The sequence below is a fragment of the Lepus europaeus genome, chromosome 5 (assembly GCF_033115175.1).
Source record: "Lepus europaeus isolate LE1 chromosome 5, mLepTim1.pri, whole genome shotgun sequence".
Lineage (NCBI taxonomy): Eukaryota > Metazoa > Chordata > Mammalia > Lagomorpha > Leporidae > Lepus > Lepus europaeus.
The window spans coordinates 16,654,870-16,674,581 of record NC_084831.1 but is presented as its reverse complement, the minus strand read 5'-3'; the positions used below and the strand labels follow the sequence as shown (position 1 = coordinate 16,674,581).

The window sequence follows — 19,712 nt, the reverse complement described above, 5'->3', positions numbered from 1 at the left end:
AGAATCAAACTTCAGATTTCTTATGTTTAAATTAAATGCCTATTTAAATATGATTCTAAGAATATAAGGAATAACCTACACACTAAGCAGCAAGATCCCCGGGGTCTCACACCTCCACAACTAGTGGTATATAGCTGGCTGATCTAATCCACAAAACAGGGAAGATTCAATAACCACGTGTTTGATGGCAGGAACCTAGACAAGAAAACCTCACGTTCCCTGCAGCTCTAAGATTCAGGATATACACATCATGAAAGGTAGATTTTAATAAGTCAAGATATGATCCTGGTCCCAAGATACTCATGAGGGTCGTTTGGCTTCATAAGAGAAGAATGTTGATGGCATTTAAGTACAGGTCTCTAAGTCTGATTGATCATTTCACAGACACAATCCTCTGAGCATGACAAAGCCTAAACAGAGATTCTAAAGGGTATACAACAGTCACCACCATTCCTAGAAACACCTACAACTCAGCACCATGGTTCTAAGCGGAAGTCTATTTGTACTTTCAACAATATACCATATTGTTTACTTAAGCAAAAGAGCAAGCATTTTCAAAAAAGACAAAACAAAAAGCAATGAGAAAACTGAGTATCTTTCTTCAGGACTCAAGTTCCACAAGTCATCCTTAATTCTCAATAGTTCTATGTACGATCTGCTTGTGCAGAATTTGATGAAAAGCATTCTCCCATATAGACTCGGAATGAATGTTCTTAAGTCTTCTAGGCACGTACTGATTATCAACCTCTGCTCCTTGGGACGGCATTTAAACAAGTCAACCACTAAGATTATGGCTCCCCTAACTACGAACTGCTGTATTCACACAGAACTTCTATCCAAAAGAGTAAAACACAAACAGTCCCTGGATCTTCTGTATGCAAACGCAATAGACAGCCAAAAATGACAGCCTCCAAAAGTGAAGCATATATCTGTTCAGCTCCCATCAAGATGTATATAAAAACCAGCTTTGAGCACAAAAACATCCTTCAAGAGGCGAAAGATAAAATCCAGACTTGTAACTTTGAATTCCTGGTACAATCTTCTAACTATTCAAGAAGGTGATCCCTAAAAATCTTTTATTTTTTCCTAGAAGTAAAAATATATATTGTTTGGTCTAAAAAGAAAAAGCATTTCAAATAATCTTGAAGATAATTTTCACAAAAGAAACAAAATGCTTAAATTGCGAAATGATTAACTGGGTAATGTTAACTAAAAAAACATACCAAACACCACATCAACCATGTCTAAAAAGACGTCACTTGCCTGCATAGCTCCTCCGAACTGCAATGCCTCTGCGGACACACTGCGCTACCTCTCTGTAAAGGTCCCATGATCCCTAAGGCTGCTTTCTATCGTGTTCGCTGTTACCATAAAGGCTGCTACTACGGACAACAGTACCGCCGCCTCCTCAAAAACAGGAAGAAGAGTGGAGGGCTGAGATCGGCCTGAGGACTTCAAAAGGTTCTGCTTGCCTCTGTTCTGGCTACACCTTCTCCTATTATACCACTCTGCTCTGTGGCTTCAATTTCCCCTGTGCTTCTGGCTAAAATGTGGATGCCACAGCCAAAAAACACTCGCAAGCATCAATCCCTGACGTGGCGGCTCTTGCTACTAAGTGGCAAGCATCTAAATGCCACCCTCACCTGATGCTTGGCCGTCTCCATACCCTCCAGAACTGTCGTCTTGAAGTCCTCCTGCTTGCCCTGTGGAAGGAAAGAGGAGAACTCAGGGACCTTACTCCATAAATTGAGGTAATATCTGGACAAAAAGGCCTAATAGCTGGCGACTCGTGAATTCACCGCCAACTAGTAACCCACACTCAGAGTGCTCCTTCTTCTGGAATCAAGACTCAAGAATTACATCATCATCTTCCAAACTCTGGTGAGGAGATTTCAACTTTACACACTGATTCTTATTGAAAGGCAGTGGAACAAAGTACACAGTATTTCTGATCACTAAATCCCTGAGGGGAGTCTTACTTAAGTCTAGATGGGGGAAACTGGACTCAACCTCCAGGGCCTCAACTTACAACAGTTCAGTGTCAACTCTACATCCTTTTACCTTTAACTTTCCATCTAAAAAGAATATATAAGGGTACTTCAAAAAGTTCAGGAAATAAAATTAAATTTATTCTGGGGCAGGAAAATCTGAAAGTCCATGTGTAGTTTTTTCATAACACGTATGAACTTTTTGGAGTATCTCATTATATAAGACAATAAAAGATTGATCATTTTAATTAAAAAAAAAAAGTCTCCCCTTTTCAAGACAGGGAGTATTATGAACTAAAAGATTCATCTCTAAAGGAAGCTTTAGTTACTCTACAGATTGTGCCAGGGCAGAATATGTCAGCAGTAAACACATTGTAAGATACTACAGTCAGTGCCAAGTACTGCAGATAGTCACACACTTGTAAGGAAAGGTAGGGAGGCAGCCAAGACTATGGGGGAGTGTCTATCTCAAGCTACACTTAATCTTCCTGAGAAATTTTTCTTGTTAATATGTAGAAAAAACTTCAAACCTTACAAATTCAATCTGAAAGAGTTAGGATAGACATATCCAGACTCTTCCAAACTCTATTATCAAGACAGATGCTATGGGCCGGTGTTGCAGCTCAAAAGGCTAACCTCTGCCTGTGGCGCCAGCACCCCGGGTTCTAGTCCCGGTCGGGGCGCCGGATTCTGTCCCAGTTGCTCCTCTTCCAGTCCAGCTCTCTGCTGTGGCCCGGAAGTGCAGTGGAGGATGGCCCAAGTGCTTGGGCCCTGCACCCACATGGGAAACCAGGAGAAGCACCTGCCTCCTAGCTTCGGATCAGTGTGGTGCGCCGGCCGTAGCGGCCATTGGGGGGTGAACCAACGGAAAAGGAAGACCTTTTTCTCTGTCTCTCTTTCTCTCACTGTCCACTCTGCCTGTCAAAAAAAAAAGACAGACACTATGATCCTAAGCCTCTTGCCACCTGGTACATAATGAGGAAACTACAATGTGGTCTTTTGGATGCTATTACAACACTACCTTCTCAATGAACCAAACCTAGACAGGCTTCATTAAATATACATCCCAATTAGAAATCAGATTGCTTATTCCACCATATGAATTAGAAGGGAGCAATGAAGTCAAACATAGCCTCCTTACTATAAGAATGCTCCAGGGTAGGTGCTGTGCCTAGTGGTTAAGATATAGCTTGAGATATCACATTCTCTATCAGTACACCTTTCCACTTCCAGCTAATAAACACCCCAGCCGGCAGCCATGAGATGGCTCCGGTGGTTGGGTCTCTGTCACCCGCATGGGAGACACAGATTGGATTGCTGGCCCTTGGCTCTGGCCTATCCCAGCCTGAGCTATTGCAGTCATTTGGAAAGTGAACTGGAGAATGGGAGTTCCTTCTTTTTTGAAAAAAAAAAAAAAAAAAAGAAAAGAAAAAAGAAAAGAAAAGAAAAGAAAAAAAGGGGGTGGGGAGGCTGGCGCTGTGGCACAGCAGGAGAAGCCACCACCTGCAGTGCCGGCATCCCATACGGGTGCCGGTTCGAGTCCCGGCTGCTCCACTTCTGATCCAGCTCTCTGCTGTGGCCTGGGAAAGCAGTAGAAGATGGCCCAAGTCCTTGGGACCCTGCACCCATGTGGGAGACCCGGAAGAAGCTCCTGGCTCCTGGCTTCGGATCGGCCCAGCTCCAGCCGTTGAGGCCATCTGGGGAGTGAACCAGCAGATGAAAGACCTCTTTCTCTCTCTGCCTCTCCCTCTCTCTCTGTGTTAACTTTGACTATCAAGTAAATAAATAAATCTTTTTAAAAAAAAAAAGGCTCCAATGTGTAAGGTCTATGAGACTTAAAATGACATCTTCAAGTATATGAAAATATTTACATATAAATTATTTTGGAAAATGATATTAGAATGTATTGCTAGAAGGCATACAGTTTTAAGGTAAAATTGAATCTCATTCTAAAATTATTTCATTATGTGCTTTCCTTGAAGAATTCTTTAGGTTCTAGAAGGTTAGGCTTCTCAGAGAGGCATACAGAGGATACATTAATCTTGAAAAAATGATCCAATTACCAAATCCAATCTACAAACTTATCTTGAAAAGACAGACTCTACATTTTAAATTTGACTTCAAGTTTAGCTCAGAAATACTCTTTCTTAGTATGTTTCAAACTTACTCATAAAAACACTTAACAGGGTTAAAAATTAATGTTATTGTATTGTTTGGTTCCAAACTGAACCAAGCTAGATAAGAACACTGAACTGTACTTGGAAAGAAGGCAAGGGAAGGGCTCAGAACAATTAAACATCATTTCTAAGAATAGTCAGAACTAGGAATACCAGTTACTCAAATTTTTGCGCAAAAATTTAACAGTCCCTTATCATCAAGGCACCTCATCACTCCTAACAAATTAGATAAAGACAGCCAAAAATATTTTCAAGCTAGTCATTAGGTATGCATTACTTAATTCTTCCTATTTTTATCAGTTTCTTCCCTCTCCAACTACAAGTCATATAATAAGCTATTTGGTTTATTTTAACTTACAGGTAGCTCTTGAATGATTTTTTTCCTGAGTCAATGGTACCTAACAGAACTGACTTAGGTGCTCTAAAGATTAACAACATCAGAAAAGCAGCAGGCGAGGCAGTCTTATCTTCTGCTTTGGAAAAGAGGCATTAAAGAAACTTCTGATTTTATTGACAAAAAAGCTATGAGAAATATGGAAAATATTCAACAACACTGTGAAGAGTTTTAAAAGGACTCCTTGTAACAGCAATAAATCAAAAAAGAAATGAAACTTCCAAATATTATTTAAGCAGAGAAACAGTAAGAAACCAAGCAGAAGATAATATTTTTTGGTTTATCTGTCGTAACCGCCTGTCCGTTGTCCTCTAAACCTTCTCCAAATGAACTATCTCACTTACAGTCTACATCACTGGATGTTCCCTCATGTTGACTCAAATAAGCAACAGATCACTTCTGAACATACACCTAGAACAAAGTCCGTTGACTTCCAAAACTTATCTGGCAAGCGTGAAGGTGAGAATATCTTTAGTTTGTTATATACAGGAACATAGATTCATACTGACTGCTTTCTTAGAGTCATATTCAAATTGGTAACTTTTATAAATATTCTGAGAAACCTTTGAAGGAATGATTTTTAAAGAGATCAATTTATCAAAATGCCCAAATTTACAGAGTAAAAGTGACTGTCACTGTATTGACGTTAACTAAACTTGATGCGTAAGGCAAGGGAGAAAACATTTCAAAAGTTAAAACCATCTTTGAACACATAAATCTCCACTGTATTAACATATTAGTTGAGTTTCTTATTTAATAATATCACTAAATTAGATGTTTACTGAATGTCCAACCAAAAACAGCCAAGTATAAACAAAAATGCAGATGAGGTCCAGACCCCGTTTTAAAAGAGCTGATAATCCAATTGGGGAAAGATAAAAAATATTCACAAAGAAAGTAACACAGACTTTGAGATTTTCTGAATAAATCCAAAGAGACCTGGAGGCAGTGAGACCACCACTATGGTCCAGAACACTTAAGCACCCACTCAAAGACGGTCTGAAAGAGAAGTGAGAGGGCAAGCAACAGGGAAAAAGGGGTCAACCTAAGTTCTTTTTTACATTTTGTATTTATTCTTCAGTTCATTTGAAAGGCAGAGAGACAAACAGAGACAGAGAAAGATCTTTCATCCACTGATTCACACCTCAAATGCCTGCAACAGCTAGGGCAGGGCCATGCTGAAAGTCATGTACGTGGCAGGAACTCAAATACTTGAACCACTATCTCCTGCCTCCCCCCTGGGAGGAAGGAAAATGGATTGGAAGCAGACGAGCCAGGACTGCAGGCACTCAGGACATGGTGTCATACTGTGCCAAACACCTGCCCTGGCCATCCTAAATTTGATCTTAGTAGTTATGGAAGTTGGGGGAGACACTGTGTGTTCTTTGGCAAAGAAGCAGGAAAACAAGTGATATTTTAGTTCAACTTATCTGGGCACTCTATACCAAATAAATCAGAGGGAAAAGACAACATAATGGAGATCCAATTGAAAACCTACTAAAATACTGGAAGTGAAATCCAATAGGAAAAAAGGGTGGTGATGGTGAACATGGAAAAAGTGCAGCATATCAAAACGCTGTGCAAAGAAAGATGTATGGCTTTATATCAGACTTGATGAAAGGGATAAAGGACTTTCAGAATGACTGTAAGAGTGGTAATACAAAGACAAAACGGGAAATCTGGGAGTAACAGGCCAGTAAAACTAAATGGAAATGTTCTAAAGATAGTTGAGAAGTAAAGAACAGAACTCAGAAATAAGAATGAGGCTGAAAGACTTTAGACTGGTCTGGTGGTAGTAAGAGGTTTAAAGCAGTGGTAAATATCTGATTAGTCTCACAGGCAAAAGGTAAGTCAGAATTTCAAAAAGGAAGTGGTCAACAAGCAAAAGACCAAAAAATGTTTTAAGGGGCCGGCACTGTGGTGCAGCAGGTAAAACTGCCACCTGGACACCAGCATCCTATATGGGTTGCAGCTTATCCCAGCAGCTCTACTACCGAGCCAGCTCCTTGCTAATGGCCTGGGAAAAGGGGCAAAGATGGCCCAAGGATTTGAACACCTCTGCCATCCAGATGGGAGACCCAGATGAAGCTCCTGGCTCCAAGCTTCAGCCTGGCCCAGCACTGGTCACTGCAGCCATCTGGGGAATGAACCAGCAGATGGAAGCTCTCACTCCCTCTGACTTTCAAAATAAATCAATCTTTTAAAAAAGTCTCAGAAAGGCAGTGAGTTACTAGTGACCATCACCACCTCATGATGACTGTTATTTCTGTAGTGAGACGGTTTTTAAAACACCATTCAAGGGGCCGGCACTGTGGCGCAGCAGGTTAAAGCCCTGGCCTGAAGTGCTAGCATCCCATATGGGTGCCGGTTCTAGTCTCAGCTGCTCCTCTTCCAATCCAGCTCTCTGCTATGGCCTGGGATAACAGTAGAAGATGGCCCAAGTCCTGGGCCCCTGCACCCACGTGAGAGACCGGGAAGAAGCTCCTGGCTCCTGGCTTTGGATCAGCACAGCTCCAGCTGTTGCGGCCATCTGGGGGAGTGAACCAGCAGATGAAGACCTCTCTCTGTCTCTACCTCTCTGTAACTCTTTCAAATAAATAAAATAAATCTTAAAAAAAGAAAAAAAAGGTCGGCGCCGTGGCTCACCAGGCTAATCCTCCGCCTTGCGGCGCCGGCACACCGGGTTCTAGTCCCGGTCGGGGCACCGATCCTGTCCCGGTTGCCCCTCTTCCAGGCCAGCTCTCTGCTGTGGCCAGGGAGTGCAGTGGAGGATGGCTCAAGTCCTTGGGTCCTGCACCCCATGGGAGACCAGGATAAGCACCTGGCTCCTGCCATCGGAACAGTGCGGTGCGCCGGCCGCAGCGCGCTACCGCGGCGGCCACTGGAGGGTGAACCAACGGCAAAAGGAAGACCTTTCTCTCTGTCTCTCACTGTCCACTCTGCCTGTCAAAAAGAAAAAAAAAAAAAAAAAAAAAAAAACACCATTCAAGTATGCCACTCTTGACTGCTGACTTTTTGATTATAATTCTGGCAAAAGAATAATCTACAGCAGTTAGAAGAAATTCAAAGTAAAATAAATTGGGCACAGAGGTACGCCAAACTAGCCCGAGGAAAAACATTAGGGTGTCCTTTGACGCAGAGTAGGGAAAACGCAACACTGCCAAAAACATTCAGTACATACCATGAAATTATCCAGAATAAAATTTATGGATTCCAATTGGAACAGCAATCCCAAGGCTACACTGTCAATTAAAACACAAAACTAGGCTGGCATGGTGGCACAGTGGGTTAAGCCACAGCCATCTCACATTAGAGCACCATGTTCCAGCCCTAGCTGCTCTGATCTAGCTCCCTGCTAATGTGCCTGGGAAAATGTCCGAAGATGGCGCGAGTACTTGGTCCCTGTCACCCACACGGAGTTCCAGGCTCCCAGCTTCCACATGGACCGGCCCTGGCCATTGTGGCCATTTCGGGAGTGAACCAGCAGATGAAGATCTTTGTATCTCTGTCACTCTGCCTTTCAAATAAATAAATCTAAAAACACAAACAAAAAACCACTAAGCTAAAAGGAGAAAAATTGATTGTTATGCTTGAAGTAAGTGCCTACCTGAAATTTCTATAGTATCACCAAGAAGTGAGAAGCTTAGTATAAGGATTCATATCAAGAGAATAAAAGCCCGTATAAGCGAGGCAGGAAAGCAGAGCCTTCAGAAGCCAATGGAAAGAATGGACTTTTTCACATGCCGTTTCCTCCCACCTTCCATAGTCAGCATTTTCCTGATCCTCACTTATTTTGTTGCTAAGTCTTGGAATGCAGTTCATTTTTTAAGATGTCCCAAAGAAAGCTTACATGCCAGATACTATGTTTTGTTGCCCAACTACCAAGACAAAGGAATGCATGAAGGTAATGAGAAAAACTTTTCTAGTTATACAGCTTTGTTTTTTTAAAAGTGCATTAAACTTGATTCTGGTTCTCCTATACTAAGAAAACCATTACAATATTTCAGAACTGACAACAATGAGATTAATCTGTTTCCTAACAAGAGAATCCCATTTTTTCTGACAACAGTTTATCAAAACTCTGGCTATCTCCACCTTCCTAGATAAGATGCGTTGGGCCTATACTTCTATGGGGAAAATACAACTTTTTAGGCGTTAATCAGCCACAGTTGTTCTATGCAAAAGAAAAAAAAAGGCAAAAAGACAACCCTATCTTCAAATGTTTTAAACCTCTGTGATCAGCCAATATGGCACAAATGTTCATACTGGTTATATCTCAATAGATAATGCATGGCTTTTAATGACAGTTTTCTCTAGAAGAAAAGAAATGCGTAAGTACCAAAGTTTATCATTTTTCTCATGATTTAGCACAAAAGATTAAATACCAAGATTAAGTCTAAAAGTTTTACAAACACATGGCCCTCCAACAGTTCCAGATACTTAAAGAATGAGCTAGTTCATACATGATACATTATTATAAATGGGCTATTATACTTTCTAAAAGTTTCCAAAAAGCAATAGAGCTTGCCTATCTATATAACCCATAAACTGAACTTGTTTCTGCATTAAAACATCAATCTACCCAATTCCTGGTTCAACTGTGTTTAAAAAATACAAGATGTTTATATATATAAAGATGGATTTCCCATTCTCTCATTTGATTCTCATACCCAAAGTGCTACTCTGCAGATGACAAAATCCTCACAAAGTGTCCTGCTTATGTATTACAGCATGATCAGACCAAATGACAGCAGCAGAAAGAATTCAAAAAAATGATTTAAAAAAAAGTTGCTTGGCTAAGCAAATTACTATTCTGCCTTAATAAAAAGCAAAACAAAATAATCAGTGAAATGAAATCTTCCATTAAGCAGCTCAACCTCTCAAAAGACCAAATATCTGACTGCACGGTTTTTATCAGTCAAAAGCTCTAAACAGTAAAGAATCTAAATCCACTTCAGAAAAACACAAATCATTCCCTTATTGGTAATGCAAAACTTCCAAAACCCAAAACAGGGGAGAAACTTCTGGGACAGGTGTCTGGACTAGTAGTTAAGACTTCATTGCAATGCCTGCATGCCACGCTGAGTTCCAGGGACCGCTGACCAGTACCAGCTTGGTTCCAACTGCCTGCTAAGCAAGACTCTGGAAGGCAACAGCCATGGCTCAAGTAGCTGGATTTCTGCCACCCACAGGGAGACTGAATTCCCAGTCGGGATTTTGGTCTGGCCCAAGCTTGGCTGTTGTGGCATTTTGGAAACAATCGGGGGTGGGGGGGTGTGCTTTTTTTTTTTTTTTTTTTACATTTATTTTTTATTTAAAATTCAGAGTTACAGAGAGGGAGACAGACAGACACAGAGGTCTTCCATTCACTGGTTCACTCCCCAAATTGGCCACAACAGCCAAAGCTGTGCCGATCTGAAGCCAGGAGCTTCTTCCAGGTCTCCCACACCGATGCATCAGCCCAAGGAGTTGGGCCATCTTCCATGCTTTCCCAGGCCACAGCAGAGAGCTGGATCGGAAACGGAGCAGCCAGGACTCGAACTGGCGCCCATGTGGGATGCCAGTACTGCAAGCGGCAGTTTTACTCACTGCACCACAGCACCAACCCCGGGAACTCATTTTCTCTGTGTGTCTTTTAAATAAGTAAACAAATAATTTTTAAAAAGATTTTGTTTATTTATTTGAGAAGTAGAGTTACAGACAGTGAGAGGGAGAGACAGAGAGAAAGGTCTTCCTTCCACGGGTTCACTTCCCATATGACTTCAACAGCTGGAGCTGCACCAATCCAAAGCCAGGAGCCAAGAGCTTCTTTCCAGTCTCCCATACGGATGCAGGGGCCCAAGCACTTGGGCCATCTTCTACTGCTTTCCCAGGCCATAGCAGAGAGCTGGATTGGAAGAGGGGCAGCTGGGACTAGAACTGGCACCAATATGGAATGCCGGCACCACAGGTGGAGGACTAACCTACTGCACCACAGTGCAGGCCCCATAAATAATGTTTTTAAAAATGCTTTATATGGGATGGCGCCATGGCTCAATAGGCTAATCATCCTCCGCCTGCGGCACCGGCACACCGGGTTCTAGTCCCGGTCAGGGCGCCGGATTCTGTCCTGGTTGCTCCTCTTCCAGTCCAGCTCTCTGCTGTGGCCTGGGAGGGCAGTGGAGGATGGCCCAAGTCCTTGGGCCCTGCACCCACATGGGAAACCAGGAGAAGCACCTGGCTCCTGGTGCAGGAGCCACTGGGGGGCGGGGGTGAACCAACGGAAAAAGGAAGACCTTTCTCTCTGTCTCTCTCTCTCTCTCTCTCACTGTCCACTCTGCCTGTCAAGAAAAAAAATGCTTTATATGAAAAAAAAAAAAGACTCCTGAAAGATGTCATGTACAACATGATGACTCTAGTTAATATACTGTATTCTTGAAAAATGTTCCAAGTAGATGTTAAATGTTCTCACCAAAAATAACTGAGGTAATGTACATGCTAACTAGCTAGACTCAGTCATTTCACAATGAATGCATGTATACTTCAAAACATCCTGTTACACACAACATACAATTTTATCAATTACCTTAAAAAATAAGGGCCGGCGCCGTGGCTTAACAGGCTAATCCTCCGCCTTGCGGCGCCGGCACACCGGGTTCTAGTCCCGGTTGGGGCGCTGGATTCTATCCAGGCCAGCTCTCTGCTGTGGCCCGGGAAGGCAGTGGAGGATGGCCCAAGTCCTTGGGCCCTGCACCCGCATGGGAGACACAGGAGAAGCACCTGGCTCCTGGCTTCGGATCAGCACGATGCGCCAGCTGCAGCGGCCATTGGAGGGTGAACCAACGGCAAAAAGGAAGACCTTTCTCTCTGTCTCTCCCTCTCACTATCCACTCTGGCTGTCAAAAAAATAAAAAATAAATAAAAATTAAAAAAAAAAAAAGAATAGAAGCTGTCATTGTAGTGCAATGGGTAAAGCTGTCCCCTGTGGCACCTACATCCCATACTGGAGTGCTGGTTAGAGACAAAAGCTACTCCACTTCTCATCTAGCTCCATGCTTACTTGCTTGGGAAACAGCAGATGATGGCTCAAGTACTTGAGGTCCCTGCCACCCACACGGAAGAAGACCCACATGGAATTCCTGGTTTCTGCCTGGGGTAGGCTGTTGTGGCCATTTGGGGAGTGAACCAGCAGATGCAAGATTTCTCTCTCTCTCTCTCACTCTGCCTTTCAAATAAAAAAAACCAATCTGTTTAAAAAGTTAAAAAAATAAATAAATAAATAAAAACTACTTCAAGCCCTCTCCAGTCTTTGTATGTACTTGTACTCCACTGTTTCTTTGTTGTAGCCAATTATTAATAATACTTATACCCCTATGGGTCCTGCGTTATGACACAGCATCCCATATCCAAGTGCCCATTGGAGTCCTGGCTGCTCCACTTCTGATCCAGCCTCCTGCTAACGCCCCCTGGGAAGGCAGTGAGGGATGGCTCAAGTACTTGGGAGCCCCTACTCCACACAGAAGACTTGGGTGGAGTTCTGTGCTTCCGGCCTTACTCATCCTGGCCCAGGCATGGCTCTTGCAGCCATTTAGGGAGTGAACCAGCAGATGAAGACTTCTTGGTCCTTCCCTCACTCTGTTGCTCTGCATTTCAAATGAACAAAGAAAGAAAGAACGAACACATGTACTCCTAGACTGGGCTGTGAATTCTTTGCAGAAGGATCTGGTCTTTGAATTTTTAGAATCCAGCACTGTGCCTAGAACAAAGTATTATTATAGTTGTATAATTAATGTGAGAACAAAATGAATAAGGAACTACCATACTTGGAAGAATCTTATTCTGTATTTTAAAAAAAATGTCTATTTCACTTTTATGAAAATAGCCCCTCCAGGGGGCAGGTGTTGTGGCACAGCAGATTAGGCTGCCTGCTGCATCCTGTGAGCGCCAGTTCCAACCCCACTCACTCTGCTTCCATTCCAGGCTCCTGGATTCATCTCGATTCAGCCCCAGCCATTGCGGCCACTTGAGAAGTGAACCAGCAGATGGAAGATATCTCCCTGCCTCCTTTCAGACGAGACTGGGCGCATTCAGGGTGGTATGGCCATAGATCCCCCCCTCAAATAAATAATACCTTGAAATAAGAAAATATCCCCTCCATACTACCAATTCTCTACCTTTAACCCTTCCTTTTAAGTTCCTCTAGAATTTTTATACTGGTATGTTAACACTTTAGAGTGTTTTGCTTTCTACTACCTATTGATGTATACATTTGTGTCTCATGCTAGTCTATAAATTATCTGAGACTGGGGACCATGGGTTGTGTAGTTTATATAGTTCGGTTCATTTATAGTATCTCCCAAAATGTAATATACAAATTTCACTAAACTGATCTAGATTGCCTTTTTCAGCCAATCACATTTTTTCTCAGTCCTCCCTTGAGCTATTTTGGAACACAGTTCCAAATCAACACTGAAATGATGCTATTCCAAAAAACAAAAACAAAACTAAAAAAATAAAGGGCAAGAAACTTAGCTCTAGGCCTATTTTCTGAATGTATGCATCATACTTCATATAATGAGAACTCAAATGATTTCAGGTATTTTTCAGGCATTTACACTAGCACTTCAAAATGGCAACACAGACAACTCCATCAGGAATGAATTCTCCAGCCACTTCTGGCCAATCTACAAAAGGTCTCCTGTAGGCCATGAAGACCAAACGGAATATTATAATCATCTTCCCTCTGGAGGTGACATCTGAGTTAACTCTCACCAAAACAGAAAGCTACTCTCACTGACTCCACTCACAGGCATGGAGAGAGAAATCAGAAAGAAAAGCTTGGGATGAGCCATTGAGAACAGTTACAGCATAATGAAAAACAAAATCCTTCACCTGAACCCTAACCATAATTATCCATGCTGCCAAAACCAGTACTTGGCAATCATCACCCATACTTGTCACTGACTGCAATCATATGGCCCCCTTGGCCGGACAAACCAGAGTACCTTACAAGGAAAGAACTATATAAGTATAAGGTTCCAATATTAGGACCTTTAATTTTTTTTTTTTCGTTTAAAATAAGAAAATCAATCTTCAACTCGTCTAAAGGATAGTCCACAAGAGTTTGCCTTTCAGATTTTTGCTACATTGAATCAGTGACTGATCAGCTCATCACATTTTTTGGTCATCAATCTTCTTTATACGGATATTTGTCTTCATTGTAACAACATCTGTGATTTGTCACTGAATCTGCAGCTAAATCCTACCTACACATTTTGTTTATTTTCCATAATTAAGCATTTTTTAATTGAGGTTGCATCTCCTTTTATGTGCAATTTTTAAAAAATACTTTCAAACCACAGCATGACTATTACATGTACTGAGCCCCAAATGTATTAAAACCACACAATGTTCTGTCATACCAATCTCTCATATCAATGACTGCTGTATGTCTCTTTCAAACACACACTCCCAAAATCACCACATAAAACAAAAGAGAAATTCCTTGGTACAAATGAGAAAATAAGGTGATCTTTCCCATCATCATTCAATTCAATAGATTCATCTAACCCAATCTAATAAAATAAATTTGAAGTTAATCAATGGTTTAATAAACGCCTCTGAGCTTCATTAGAAAATATTAGCATACCACTGATCCTAGAAAAATAGTATGTACACACACACTCTTCTGAAATCTCTATTGAGAAATCCATGTGGAGTCTAACGAAGGGCACCTTACAGCCCATTTCAAATCTGCTTTTACTTATTTTAAAATAAGTTCCCATAAAAGCCTCAGGCTATGCACAACAAAGCTACTTCTAATTCAAACTAGAATCTATCTTCCTATACCACAGTTTCCTAGTAAAAAACAATTATCAAATACAAAGCTTAAATCCAGCAACTGCTGGTAATATTGTTCTGGTAAACTTCAACTGCTGGAAAGCAATGGAGGAAAAATAATCCAGGAAATTATGTTTTTATATGGAAATCAAAAGGCTGACTGCTAGCAATCAGTTAATATGGAAAAGCTGCATTAATGTGAAACTCATTCAGGGATACTCAGGCACATAGGATAACCAACTGAGCCAAGAAAGTGACAAATCATTTCTCTGATAGAAGATGACTTTCCTCCTATTTATGCACACACATCCCAAAGGAATATCAGTGTCTCTACATATGTATATATACAAACATATATGTACACACAAAGTCCCAGTATCAGAATATAAACCAACAATGAAGACAGTAACACTGCAGAAGAGCAATAATCCACTTTATTCCTGAGATGAAAAAAAACAAAAAGACAAAAACCCTGTGGCTGTTCAGTACAACTCACCAGACGGTTCTTCAGGCTCACTCTCATTTTCCTCCTCAGGCGGGGCTTGCGGGGGCGGCGGGGGGAGCTTCTTCTCCTTCTCCGCTTTAGCATTCCGCTCTTCCTCCGAGTAGTACTCGTCCTCCGAGAGGTTGGCCAGGCTCTCGTCCATCTCTCTGTACTCCACCTGTGCGAGGATGACACCAGGGACAGCGACACAGTGAGCGTCTGCCCGCAGGACTCTATCAGGAACCATCAGTGAGCGTGAACTGCGTTCTAACTTCCAATTTTAAGGGAAAAAAGCATATAACAAAGAACAGGTAGACATTAAAAACAAAAACCCTCATAAAACAGTCTGTTCTGGTTGCCCAGTCTACAACTGTTACAACATAGCACTGACATTCATTGACTACAATGCTCTGTACAACTCCTTCAAAAATATTTTGAAGTAGGTATGTATTATGCTCACATATTGGCTGTCTCAACAAAAGACTAAAATAACCCTCAGACAAAAACATAGTTCATTAGAATGCCAAGTCTGTGTTTCTAATTATTCCATGAGGAAACAGCAAAAGAATTCCAGGGACCAAACTGAGGTAGGAGAACAAAAGTTGCAAGTAACAAACTGAAAATATTGCCAGGATGCATTTGTTTTAAAAAAATACATCTAAGAGGGGCTCGCACTGTGGCTTAGCGAGTAAAGCCGCCACCCGCAGTGCCAGCATCCCATATGGGCGCTGGTTCAAGTTCCAGCTGCTCCACTTCCTATCCAGTTCTCTGCTGTAGCCTGGGAAAGCAGTAGAAGACAGCCAAGCCCTTGGGCTCCTGCACCCGCATGGGAGACCCAAAAGAAGCTCCTAGCTCCTGTCTTCTGATCAGTGCAGCTCCAGCCGTTGCGGCCAATTAGGAAGTGAACCAGCGGATGGAAGACCCCTCTCTCTCTGCCTCTCCTTCTCTCTCTGTTTAACTCTTTCAGTAAAATAAAATTTTTTTTAAAAAAATGCATCTAAGAGAGTTGAATGATGAGACACGAATCCTCAATACAACAAATTAAGGAGCAAGTTATGTGGAAATTGAGGCTACAGGTCTTAATACTAATTCACACTCTGCTATGAAGGAGAATCAGGTCGTTAGTAGAAAGAGGAGGCAGTCTTAATGAATGCGCCACTGGAGATAATGGAACATAGAAGAAGAAAGATTAGATTAAGGGCCTGCTGGCCAAGAAGTGTAATATGGCATTACAAATAGTTATCACAACACTGGAACACTTTTTGTTTTGCTTTTTTTTTTATTTTTTGAAAGAGTTCAGAGATGGGGCAGGGGGAAGGGGAGCAGGGGAAGAATATCTTCCATCACTGGTTCACTCCCCAGATGGCTGCAACAATCAAGCATGGGCTAGGACAAAGCCAGGAGCCAGGAGCTTCTTCCAGGTCTCCCACAAGGGTAGCAAGGACCCAAGCACTTGCGCTATCTTCCTGCTTTTCCCACGCCAATAGGAGGGCGCGGGATCAGAAGTGGAGCAGCTGGGACATGAACTGGTACCTATATGGGATGCCAGTGTGCAGGTGGTGGTTTTACCTGTTACACCACAACACCAGCCTGACACTGGAATACCTTTAAACTTTCATTGTGATTTCCACCCAAATAAGAATTCCAGGAATCTATAAAACTACAGCTGTCAGTATTATTAGGGATTCAATGAGAAGATTAAATGAATAAAATAATGTATCAAATGTAAAGATAAGAGCAAAACAGGGTTTTCTACATCTACCTATTAAATTTCCAAACTGATTAAACCTATGGATTACAGTGAATATAATCTATTTTAGTATTCTAAATGTCTGAAATAACTCAAAATGCCAAGCTTTTATTGTGTCTTTTCCTTTTTTTTTTTTTCTTAAAGATTTTATTTATTTGAAAGGTACAGTTAGAGAGAGACCGACAGACAGAGAGTTTTCCATCCACTAATTTACTCCCCAAATGGCTGTAATGACCAGGGCTGGGCCACGCCAAAGCCAGGAATCAGGAGCTGCTTCTGGGTATCCATGTCAGTGGCAGGGGCTGAAGAACTTGGGCCATCCTCCACTGCTTTCCCAGGTACATTAGCTGGGAGCTGGATCAGAAGTGGAGCAGCTGGGACTTGAACTGGTACCCACATGGGATGCCAACACTGCAGGCAGCTGCTTAACCCACTACACCACAGTGCTAGGTCCTCCTTTCTTTTCTTTCTTCTTTTAAAGATGTATTTATTTATTTGAAAGGCAGAGTTACAGAGAGGCAGAGGAGGGGTGGGAAGGTCTTCCATCTGCTGGTTCACTCCCCAGATGACCAAAATGGCTGAAGCTGCGCCAATCCAAAGCCAGGAGCCAGGAGCCTCCTCCGGGTCTCCCATGTGGGTGCAGGGGTCCAAGGACCTGGGCTGTCTTCTGCTTTCCAAGCCATAGCAGAGAGCTGGACTGGAAGTCAGGCAGCTGGGACTCAATCCTGCGCCTATATGGGATACCAGCACTGTAGGCGGTGGCTTTCCCTGCTATGCTACAGCACTAGCCCCCCTCCTTTATTTAAATGACCATGACCACAGGATTTGAGAATTAGGGGAGTAGATTTTCACTGAAAGCTGGGATTGGATTAGAGAATGGAAAAACAAAGGATAAATTTTCTTGTTCTAAGAACCTTAATTTATTAACATATATATAATTGTACAGTGTTATTTACTCAAATACTGAGCACTGAGGACATGGCTTAATATTACAAATAAATGATTCTGATCAGGTGACCATCTAATAGAGGGTTTTTACAAGAAAATCTCCAGAAATGTAGATGAAACTCAACTTTATCCTAATTGAGATATACTCTAGGAACAGACTGCAGCAAAATGGATGAAAAAGTTGCTAGGAGAAAAACTTTCAAAGCAGGGGAGGGAACAGGGTACAGTGAATGTTTATAGTATGCAGTTTTCTTCCTCTTATCCTTCAACAGTGCTTGATCCTTTCAACCCAGACCCCTACTTACCAATCCTATTCATTCAATAATCACTAACCAACTGCATAACACTAAACTGGGCAATGTGTTAATTTTGAGACAAACCTAAAGAATAAAAAAATCCTTTCTACTATAGTAGTTTCTGTAGGGGACCAAACCCGAGGAACCGCAGCGCTAAGATGGCGCTCATTTCCTGCTTCCGGGTTCTTCTTCCCCGGCAAAGTTTCCCGCGCTACCCCTGAGCTGTCCTATCCTGACACAGCCTTGTAATCATATGATTCGTGACGTGTACTGCGTATATATGCCCCGACCACCGGATGTGCGAGTAGTTCCTGCCCGCCAGAGATCGAGGTCTGATCTCCCGCGCCCTGAGTAATAAAGAGCTCTTCTACGAGACGCCCGGTGTCGGTTTCTTGCTGGACGAGAGCGGCGCCGAGCAGCTGGTGGCCCGTACGGGGAAACGAAAGAGCTTGACTCTCGGCGTGGAAGGTAAGCGAGGTAAGTCTTACCGGCGTGGCCCCGTGAGCGAGGTAGGTCTCACGGGTAAGGGGTGGACGCACCCTATTTTCGAGGAAGTGTTTTCCCTCTTTGTTGAGGAAGTGTTTTCCCTCTTTTATTCATGATGGGCAATGCCCCGAGCCAGTCAAATTTGATTGCCCCGTTAAAGGCGCTACTGCGCAACAAGGGAATTAAAGTCTCTCGATCCACGATTGCTGAATTCCTCGGGAGCATTGACTTCTTTGCTCCGTGGTTCGCTCATACAGGCCAGATCACTCTTAGCTGTTGGGAGAAACTTGGACAGGACCTCCGGCGCACGGCCGAGGACCCTAAAGAACCTGATCTCAATCCCATGGTAATTCCCCTGTGGGACTTGGTTCGAGCATGCCTTCGGGAGGAGGGGTCGACTCGGACGAGCGACCCGGCGCTCGCAGCCGCTCGTGATACCTTTGAGGAAGTCCGTTCTCAGAAGTCCGAGAGCGCTCAGGACCTGATAGAGTTTAAGGAAATTGGGTGTCAGACTTCCCTGGCGGCCCCGGACTCTGAGTCCGGCGCCTCCTCCTCTGACGCGGAGGGGGAGGGCGACAGCCCGCATAAATCACCCCCCCCTTTATATTCGCGGTTGCGTCGAAGGTTGAGAGCCGCTGATGCCGCCCCCGCGGCTCCCCCTGGTGGCTACCCACTTGATTATCAGTCTGAAATCATAGCGCCCCCAGGCGGCAGCACTTTTGATGTTAGGCAGCCAACCCAAGCTCCACCCGCACCGCCGTGGCCGCCTGCCGCCCCGCTTGTCGCTACTGCCCCACCCGTAACAGGGAGGCAATTTCATCGGCAAGCCTGGAAACAACTAAAAGCTGACGCCCCCGGCTCAGCCCATGCTTACCCGGTCTTGGGCCTGGGCACCCGAGAGGTCAGATACGCACCGTTGGACATGGCGGTCCTAAAAAGCCTCAAGCAGGCAGTTTCTGACTACGGTGCCACCGCCCCATTTACTATCTCCCTGCTTGAGTCAGTCGGTCAAGAGGTCTTAACACCCAGTGACTGGACTCAGTTGGCTCGCGCCTGCTTAAGTCCCGGCACATTTCTTCTATGGCAGTCTATGAATGCCGAGTGTTGCCACGATCAGGCGGACGAAAACGCTGAGGACGGCAACCCCGCGTGGAACGCCGACATGCTATTAGGGCGAGGACCCCATCAGGCCGATCAAACACAATACCCAAGACAAGTGTACAGACAAATCTCCGAGTGCGCCCGACGGGCGTGGAGACAGGCGGCCACTTCGGGTGGATCCTCTAGCCACCTTACCAAGATTGTCCAAGGCCTGACCGAACCGTTTGCTGACTTTGTAGCTCGGATACTCGAGGCCGCGTCACGGATAT

At 43.3% G+C, this 19,712-nt stretch overlaps 1 protein-coding gene across 2 annotated transcripts in view; it reads right to left on the bottom strand.

Annotated features, from left to right (window-relative positions):
• The window catches only part of KDM1A (lysine demethylase 1A), a 78,613-nt gene that overhangs the window by 46,491 nt on the left and 12,410 nt on the right, over positions 1-19,712 (bottom strand). The window contains exons 2-3 of one of the 2 annotated variants that reach the window (XM_062190601.1): positions 14,875-15,040; positions 1,644-1,703 (exon numbers count right to left, since the gene is read on the bottom strand). In XM_062190601.1, the coding sequence (XP_062046585.1) occupies positions 1,644-1,703; positions 14,875-15,040 (226 nt within the window). The remainder of the gene's footprint in view (positions 1-1,643; positions 1,704-14,874; positions 15,041-19,712) is intronic. The other variant, XM_062190602.1, reaches the window with a different exon arrangement.